A 10,331-nucleotide genomic window follows, 5' to 3' on the forward strand; every position below is an offset into this window, starting at 1 on the left:
GTAAGCTTGTGGACCAGAATAGAAGCAGTAAAGCACTATCTGGTCCACCAGCTGAATGGAGAGAGTAAAATGGCTGCAGTTCCAGAAGTTTCAGGATTTGTGAAAGCAGTTATTCAGGTGAGCCACATTTTTCAACATTACATGGGAATTAAACTTTATTTGACCAAATTTTTTTCCCTGGACCTCAGTTTTAAACATAGTTACATAGCAGGTAAGGTTGAATAAAGACACAGGTCCATCCAGTTCAATCTATGTGTGTTAGTGTTTGTTTATGTGTGTGTGTTTCTCTGCAATTAATAGGCTTTTATTGCTCCCCATATCCTTCAAAATTTTGCGAACTAAGAAACTCGTCTAGAAGTTTCTTGAATTTATCAATGCTATCAGTAGATACTACTGACTGTGGAAGAGAATTCCAAATTTGTACTACTCTCACAGTAAAAAAAGCCTTACGCAGTCTAAGATTAAACCTCTTGTATCCACGTGTCATTAATAGAATTCTTGGTGTAAACATTTGTTTCCCAATACTGCGGTCCCCATTTATGATTTTGAAAACTGCAATTAGGTCTCCTCTTAAATGCCTCTTTTCTGAAGAGAATAAGTTTAATTTCTGGAGGCAATCTATATAATTCAGGCCTTCCATCCACTTTATTAATTTCATAGCCCTTCTTTGAACTCGCTCGATTTCGTGGACATCTTGAGGATTGGTGACCAAAACTGAACCGCAAACTCAAGGTGTGGCCGAACTAGTGATTTATAAATGCAAGATAATGCAAGATAGTATCCTGTTTGCTTTACCGCTGCTTGGCATTGCATACTATTGCTGAATCTATTATCTATAAAGACTCCTAGGTCTTTCTCCATGTCCGCCTTCCCCAGTGCAGCACCCCCTAGGTAGTAGTTTGCATGCAGGTTCTTTGCTCCCATGTGCATAACCTTGCATGTTTCTATATTGCATCCAATCTGTCCATCTTATAGCCCAGGTCTCAATTTTATCCAGGTTCTGTTAGAGTGAATGTATGTCTTGTTGAGAATTTACTGCCCTATACAGTTTAGTATCTTCCACAAAGACTGAGTCTGAACAATTTATTCCAATCTCTATATCGTTTATGAATAAAATAAAATTGATTGGTCCCAAGACTGATCCCTGGGGCACCCCACTCACAACTTTCAGAAAAAGAACCATTTATTACTACTCTCGCTCCGATCGCTCAGCCAGTTATCCACCCATGTACATACAATCTAATCCAAACCTCAGTTTGTGGATTAAACGTTTGTGCGGTACTGTATCAAATGCTTCAGCATAGTGAAGATACACCACGTCTACTGGTATTCCTCTGTCTAAATTAGTGCAAACTTCCTCTTAGAATGTCATTAGATTGGTTTGACAAGAACGGTCTTTCATGAATCCATGATGGTTGCTACTGATTCCATTTTCATATACAAATTCCTGCATATAATCTCTAATTATGTCTTCCGGTACTTTACTATCGATGTTATATATATTGGGACCACATTTGCTTTCCGCCAATCAGCTGGTACCATACCTGAGATTAAAGTGTCCCTATTGATTAAGAACAATGGTTTGGTTATGACATGGCTCAGCTCTTTGTGTACTCCTGGGTGTAACCCATCTGGTCCTGGAGATTTGTTTACATTTATTCTTTCTGGGAGATAATGGTTAACAAATAATGATGATATAGTGCAAAAGTCTGAAATGCGTGTCAGTGATTACAGAGATTTTCCAGTACAGAAAATCTCTGTGACTGAGAAGCAGTAGTTCTTTTGTCCTAGCAGGAAAAACAAATCATTTACTGTGTGCGTGCTTCAAACAAGGGTCACTCAAGTTATTAAGAAAAGTCTAACCAGGTCCACAGTTTGGACAAGGACAATAAGATTTATCAGCACCTGTTGCAAAATTAACCTAACAAATTAAAGGTAACAATATGTGACACAGCCTTTCCACAAACCTTATATAAGAATAACAAAAGATGGAACAATGATCCTTACCGCATTTAAAGAAGATGAAGATTGCATAATTTACATTCAGCACCAGCCAGTATACAGAAAACCATAATGATTCAGAGGAGCAGGGTAGATGCCCCAAAATGCTGTCACTTATGTGTTTTTTAATAGCCGCCTTCCAAATGTGAATATCACAGTTTTAATTTAGAATGGCATAAAATTCTATAAGCTAGATCTATGTAATTGGCTTTGCCAGTATTCTTTTTTCTATTGCCTTTATTTCTTAATCAATATATACTTCATTAACACAAGCAGTTATTGAACGAGTTTCATTCCTTGTAAAACAAAAATGCACAGTATATTGACAGTATTGGAGACAGAAGTTAATCTGATTACTAGGTCGAGGAGTCATAGTTTCTCATGAAAAGAATCCTAATTTTGTCCAGGATGTATATTGTGGAAATACAAGGAATTCGGTCTCAGTCTCTTCTCCCTTTTTCAGTTACTCAGGGGGACAAAGCTTTTAAGCTAGCTTAAATGAGGATTCTTGGTGAGGAATGTGTTATTACTGGCCATTAGTTGCCTTTTGGTGACCACCCAAAAATACAATATTGGGTTGCTTACTTTTGTCATTATACTTAACACTTAACCTACCCAAACAACCCAAAATCTAAATTAAACCAATCCTTAATCTAACCCTTGATCCTAAATTAAAACCTTAATATAACCCTAGGCATCAGTGTAATGCATAATCACTTTACTGATGATCATTTTATCAATTTTATCACTGCTGATAACTGTGATGATCCAAAAAATGGCAAAGCCTGGTTTCCAAGGTACACAAATGACCTCTATTTTTAAAGACAACAGTTAACTCTTTCATATAGACTGTTCCAAAAAAATATTTTTTCCAAAATGTTTTAAAACATTTCAAAATGTTGCGCTATTCTCTTTTCTTCATACAGGTGGACCCTCACATTTTCTCTTTGCCAAATGGTAACGTATGCTAAATGAAACCTTTCACCACAGAAATATAGAAGCTGACTCCGCTGACCAGGTTTAGAAGGTGCAATATTCCTGGCCATCATCTTTACCCTTTTATCACTACTTGGTGAGGAGTTGGGACACCTGCTAAACACATGACTGCCCCCATATCACTGGCTCACTAAGTAGTCAAGCAAGTATAAAGACAACCCTGGACCCTAAAAAAACAATGTGCTGTACAAGGAAGCTCTGGATGATAAGACTTGTCCTAATATTGTCCCACTCAGGCAATGATTCACATTTTACAGAAATCTCTCTTTAATACAAAAAAAAGACAGAAAACAACTCACATTGTCAACAAATAAAACACATGCTTCCTGCTTTGTATTCATGCCAAGTGTTTGAGACAGAACATGTAATATCTTGATATTTATACTAATTAAACCTGTTTCTAGATCATTAGCCATTGCAAGATACCTTCAGAGACTCAAAGACCTTATAAACCGGACAGAGCTAATTAGCTGCTGGTTTAAAGGTCTCACTGGGTAGAATTATAGATCACCCTTTTGCACTTAGGCTACAATTATCAAGGTTGGATATAATCACAGGTCCATAATGTTCCACAGTGGCAAAAGCAGACAAGCCTATTGGTTTCAACTTGATAGATTTAATGAGAGATGTGGGAGTTCTAGGTTTGTTTCATAACCTTCCATTCCAATTAATTCCCTGCCCAAGATGACATGGATGAAAATCAATTTTACATTTCTCTCTGGTATCGACTTGATTTTATCTACTCATTTGTGCCAACTGTCTAGTAGAAATGCCAATTTACCAGTTCAATCTTTTTGCAATCTTGTCTGACTAAATGGCAGACAACCAGAAGAAGTCAGATATTGCTATTTTATTCAGCATCTATCAGGCCTTCAGTGTTGCCACATTGAGAAGAGAGTTCTCACAATTTAAATTCCAACTCCAGTGATTTTTTGCTGTTGAAGGATTAAAATCTCAGTCTTGTTTTTATTGTTGTCTTTGTACCCATTGTAGAAGTCTAAGCTGACTAACTGCCACCTACTACCCAGAACAGAATATTAAAGGGGAAATCATCAACTTCAGGGGAAAAAACAAGAAAACACATATTTATAATGTAGTATTTGGAAGCATCAGAACCCCAGTCAGTTTTTATGTCTGGCTGTGTTCATACTCAACATATTTCCTCTCACTTCCTGTCCTGGTGACACTATGCATTTTGGTATATAAGCAAGTGGAGGGAAATCTCCCTGAATGGATCATAGCCATCAATGAAAACCTGAAAGAGTTTCTAACCCTTTCCAATTATGTCCAAAGATTAAAAATATGACTACAGTATAGATTGGTTTGGTTTGAAGGGAAATTTCAGTAGGTGATACAGAAGTCTAAAGAAATTAGCATTCTATGATACATACATAGTTAAAACTGAATTCAAGGTAGATACTAAATGCCAATCAAATACACCTGCGTACCTTTATATTAGCTTCCTCTGACTCCATATACAGCAGAAGTAAAACAAAGGATGAATAACATCAATGTCTACTATAGCTTTTCCCAGTACTGTCAATCTTACATTAGGAATTTGCAGATAGAAGTAGAGAGCAGGGTTATAACCCCTCTGGTGAAGCGTTGTTCCATCATTATCCAATCAGCAAGCTGGGGGTGGGTCAATGGTAAGGCTGTATTGCGCAACTGCAGTATTGCTGAACAGAATGATAACTTTTGGTAGGTAAAACAGCTCACACATACAATATGTATTTCAGTGGTGTATTTAAATGTTTGCCTGGATTTAAACAAATGCAGTTTAGGGCCTATTCACACCATATCCGGAACATGGCCAGAACGCACTGCATCGCATTACGGTCGGCTCAGTATTTTGTGGGGCTGGAGGGGGCGTGGCTGGCCATTGAAGTGAATGGTGCCGTAGCCACGCCCTCCGGCCGCAATGCGATCACCCGCACGCGATCGCAAGAAACAGTGTGCCTGCGGTCCAGTCATAATAGTGCTTGCAGCATTTTGACTGCACCAAACCGGACTGCAGGCACAAGTGCCCTGCGATCCCGTGCAGGCGATCGCATTGCGGCCGGAGGGCGTGGTTACGGCTCCATTCAATGGCCAGCCACGCCCCACGAAATACTGAGCCGGCCGCAATACGATGCAGTGCGTTCTGGCCGGAACACACTGCATATAGTGTGAACAGGCCCTATGGGAATATAAGAGCATATATACACCAGGAAACCCTTTTCTATAATTATCTGTAATGTTAATCCATCAACTTCTATAAACTGTTCTGCATATGTAACAGTAACTGATAGATCAGTAACTCTTATTTATTATGTTTTTCTTTATCTTATCTTTTTTTGGCAATCTTTATGTGAAGTAAAATGTCCTGAGTGGACACACAGTACTTCACTGTATTGCCTTGCACTGCGCTGAAAAAAGTAAAGCATGTTCTACTTTTTTTTCAGCACACTGCAAGGCAACACAGCAGTGTGAGCTTGCCCTATTTAGAGCCCTTGCATTAGCATCTGTTAAAAAATGGATGCTAACATAATGGAACCAGTGTGAATGGGGCCTAACTCTGTTTCCCCCACTTTGGGGGACTTCAACTCTTGATGCAATCTCCATAATGTAAAAACAATTAAAAACCTAATAGGTAAAGTGAAACTCTTTCATAATGGATGCTTGCTAGAGAGCTTGCCAATAATTTAGCAGGAAATAACAAGAATATGCAAAACAATGTTAAAGTGTATTTCCACTACTGTAGCCAAAACTGGCATAGCACCTACTTTATATTTGTTACATGTTCTCATTTTTACAAAGCATAACTAAAAAACATATTTTAAATGGCTGCTTGCCTTTTTTGCTTGCTTAAAAATAGCGTTCCCCTTTTATGTAATGTTAAATGTTGGGGTGTTATGGTTAGCATAATTAACCCAATCTGCGCTGCCTTGGGGGATCTTCGTTATCAGATCTAAACTGTAGCTCGCGGTATACTGAGACGCCGCAGTATACCGCGAGCTGCTGAAGCGGATCCCGACAATTATGTCTGGATCCGCCCAGCTGCGAGACTGACAGCTGGCTCTGACTATCTAGAGGCAGAGCCAGCTGTACCCGCCCCCTACCCCGTCCGTTCCGCCAGTCATCGCTGGCGGATCGGAGCGGGGAGGGGGGAATCCAGCCCCTCCCCTGTCACGGCAGAGAGCCGTGACTGGATCGAGAGGTGAGCGAACACCGGTATGTGTTCGCTCACCTCCCAATCTACTGAGCCGACCTGTGACAGTCTCATTGTCACAGGTCGGCTAGAACTATGAGGTGAGTGAAAAGCACTCACCGCACAGTTCTCCTTTAATATGATGTTTTAAAAAAAATTAATTTGCTAGACTATACTCATATCAAATTATTGGCATGTCCGTCTACAGCCAAGTGTACATGCAATTGATGGCTACTATTTCCAGCATAGGAGTACCAAACTTATCCAGCTAGGTAATGTTTATCCATCTAGGATGTAGTCAGTCGAATGAGCAGCAGTGGGTCAGTCCTTGACAGAGCATCTTTCTGGTGGCTCCACATATTCTTTCTATTTTGTAATTAAGGGTGCTCTTGAGGCTCCACCTGTTTGATTAGGAATCTTGCTCTCTTGCTCCATGCCTGCACCCCATCTTCTGAACCCAGGTTCATGCACCAGCATTCTATTTATACCCCCTGACACCCTGTGCACCTAAAGCAGTATGGCAAAACATACCGACACTTCAACACTGTTGCATATGTCCTAAATGGTCTGAATTCCCTGTGAAGCGTGACCTATTATATTATTTTGTGTGGTAAGGGTAACTCACTGGTTTTAGGCAGACCTTTGCTGCTGACCTTACTTGTCCTGACCTTCCTTGAACTCCTTAGCTACGTGGTTGCACCTCTTTCCAGTTACAATGCTCAGCGCATCAGAAAGCCAATATGCCCAAACTACACTTCTATCATCATCCTATTGGCACTGTCTCAGCTTCCTTTGACCCCTGCTAGTTCACCCATAACTCTGGCATGGATACCTTGTCTCTTTCAGTCCCTGGCTAGCTAATTCACCTAATATCTACAGGCTGCCACTGAGGGACACCTTGTTTAGGCTCTATAATTCACTGCATGATGGCACCCAAGTACCAGTTCAGACATATAAAACATTCTATAAAAAGGGTGGAACTAAATTTAAGGACTGGTGTATTAGTCGTAATAAAGCCTGAACTACAATTAGTAGCTTACATTTAGTGAGAAGAGGTCTCTCATTATATTTATGTATGTGAGAAGTGAAAGGAGAGAGATACAGGGGTTTCATTATATAAAAATTGACTTTAGCTCTTAATGTAGATTCTACTTACAGCCAATCAACATTACACAAATGGAGAAGATTTTTTCCGAGTTGGTATTGGGAGACACATTTCCAAAGCCCACACTTGTCAGACTGCTGAAGGTAAAATAAAGTGCTGTGACATATTTGTCTTTGATAGATGGTCCCGAGCTGGGGTCGCTGTAATTATACGGTTTCTTTATTTGATCACCCAGGGCATCCAGCCAGCTAATTTTGTGAATTAGGTAAGGTCGTTCCACATTGCCGATTGCATACCAGATGCAAGCAAGCCAGTGAGCAATTAATGCAAAAATACACATTAGCAGCATGAGGACAGCAGCACCGTATTCTGAGTATCTGTCCAGCTTCCTGGCTACTCTGACCAAGCGAAGTAGCCGCGCAGTCTTCAAGAGCCCGATGAGAGTAGTAGTCTGGGGATAAAAATCAAAGAAAAAATATTATTAAACTGTAAACATAGTAAGGTTGAATAAAGATCAAGGCCTATCAGGTTAAAGCGAACATCAAGGCCAGATTTCTGCATAGTCAACATAAATCATGGCCTAAGACAGCAGGACTACCAGGTTCAGCACACAGCCACCAACACATCATTTTCTAATTGGAAGTAATACTTTCCCATGTACAATGGAATAATGTTTAACAGTTCTGTGCAGACTTACACATTATCAGAGAACTCCCCCTGCAGATGGCAGTTTAATTCCACTTTAAGGTATGTTTCTGAGTCCTTACGATTTATTTATTTTTCTACCCATAAATATTTCATAGGGCACTTCCAGTGGTGTTGCGGTAAAACATTCCTGTATCACTTATCACTAAGGTTAGGCCGGCAATTGTTAGTGGTGCAATTATAAATGTAATGATAGTGTAATTATAGCTGTGATTAAAAGCGATTTTTACAAAGCAACCTTTAAATATGCAAAAGGTCAAGGGTTATGCATCCTAATTCCTGTAGCAGGAAATATAGCGTGATGCCGTCATTTATAATTTGGGCCCAAAGCCTTTGGCCGTAATACAAAAAAAAGTGTATGCAAACTTTATTTTATGGAAATGATTGTACAAGAGGTCTGAAAAAAAAGTAATTTTAACTGTATTTAAAACCAGAATTTATTTTTATTTTTTTGATAGATTAGGAAACAGTTAAAAGTCTTTTTATTTTATTTTTGCTTCCTGTCAGAAAAATTTCCATTCACTTCCTGTACCAGAGACACAGCAGGATTTAAAGTGACACTAAACTCAGGAGTTAAATCTTAAAAAAGCATTCAAGTACCTTAACTATTAACAGAAATGTATCTTATTTGTGTATCACTCGGCTGTAGATCCTCAAATCATCTCTAAATTGGTGCCGGCACTGTCCTACCTTCTGGAGGGTGTCTACTTTTGTTCCCTATGGTACCTGTGTGTGCTGCAAAGTAGCCATCGCTCCAAGCTTGCTCCCGTGATGGACTAAAATCTCAATACAAATTAGTAAACTAAACGTGAGATTGTAGTCCATCACGGTAACACGCTTAGTGGGGAACAAAAGTAGCCCCCCTCCAGAAGGAAGGACAATGTCAGCACCAATTCAGAGAAGATTTGAGGATCTACAGTCGAGTGATGCACAAACAAGCTATGTTTTTGGTATTAGTTAGGGTACTTGGATGGACTTTTGAGATTTAACTCCTGAGTTTAGATTTCTCCAATCTAGGACAGTTGTTACCAGAACAGGTTTCCCCACTGGAAGATGTCCCCTCATTTCTGTGGCAACTTAATAGTTTTGGATTTTCCATGACTTTCTGTACAATGATCACTGGGACCATCTAGAAGCATCTGTTTGTAGATTGCCATTACTAAACATTTCTAAAAGTGCGTTTGTTGTTATTTTGAAGATATAGGTAAAGTTCCTCTTTAATGTCTATGGCCTGCTCATGAAGGCTCAGCATCACAAGTGGACATTACTTCCTATTTCAGAGAGTTATGTACAGCACCCTGCCAGCCTATTCAACCAGCCATGATCTGCCTGCATTTCCTACAGAAGCACAGAGACCCACTGATGAGATCACTAGATCTAATAGTTATGTATTGAGAAAAGAAAGGTTGTATTTAATATTTTAATTAGCATGTTGATTAAGGGGGAAGGAGGAACTCAGGGAAAAAAAAGATCCTCTTCCCATCCCTCCCTCCTACCCCCATGTGCTCTACTTTTCAGGGTTTTTATTTTTCCATATTTTATGAAACAAGTTATACCTACCTATGACCCCCCTCTAGTTCCCTTGCCGGTGCCGTTTCTGGGTGCACAGGACTGCTAATCCAGAGCTGCAAATAAGCCCTTGCTGGTTGGTCCCCCACTACCCCTTGTGATGACATCATTCCTCTCCTGGATCCTGAAAGAACCCCACCACTGGACAGCCAATAGGAAGTGTCCATATTATGCAGGCAGTGATGAGGACACCTGAAGAAGGACTCCTCCAGATAAAAACACAGGAAGAGAGGAGATTAGGTACAGGAAGGTCAAGTTAAATTGGCATTTAGGTAGGGTTTTTATTTATTCATTTTTACAATCAGTTATATGGGGGGGGGGGGGGTGTTATTCTAGATATGTGCCTTCATTTCCACTGTAACTTAGCCTTCTGTATTTTGTAATAGGAGAGATCCGACTGTAGCTCCTGCTAGAAATGGACTTGGTATGTAGTTACAGAAGGGCTAAAACTTATTCTTTTGCTGTGGGCAAGGTACCAAAGTTATTTCATGCTTGGAATATTGTTTATGTATTCTTGTTACTAGAAGTATAACAAAAAGATGGTTGCAGCCAGTTTGAAACACCTTCTATGTGGACTTTTACTGTCTACCAAAAAAATCCAAACTGTCGACAATAGGAAGGCTGCTGTGATTACAAAACAATCTTAAAACTCTACATATACATAATTTATACTAAGATCAATTTCAAATTCAATTATTAAAAAACATAAAATATAAAATATAAAAATAAGAAAAAAACGCTGCAATAAATGAAAAAAATTGTACA

The 10,331-nt window shown here is 39.5% G+C and overlaps 1 protein-coding gene across 2 annotated transcripts in view; it reads right to left on the minus strand.

Annotated features, from left to right (window-relative positions):
- The window catches only part of KCNH7 (potassium voltage-gated channel subfamily H member 7), a 355,010-nt gene that overhangs the window by 74,492 nt on the left and 270,187 nt on the right, over window positions 1-10,331 (minus strand). For both annotated transcript variants that reach the window (XM_018556690.1, XM_018556691.1), the window contains one exon: window positions 7,344-7,743. In XM_018556690.1, coding sequence (XP_018412192.1) covers window positions 7,344-7,743 — 400 coding nt within the window. The remainder of the gene's footprint in view (window positions 1-7,343; window positions 7,744-10,331) is intronic.

Source organism: Nanorana parkeri, unplaced genomic scaffold, assembly GCF_000935625.1.
Source record: "Nanorana parkeri isolate BGI_ZX_2015 unplaced genomic scaffold, ASM93562v1 scaffold247, whole genome shotgun sequence".
Lineage (NCBI taxonomy): Eukaryota > Metazoa > Chordata > Amphibia > Anura > Dicroglossidae > Nanorana > Nanorana parkeri.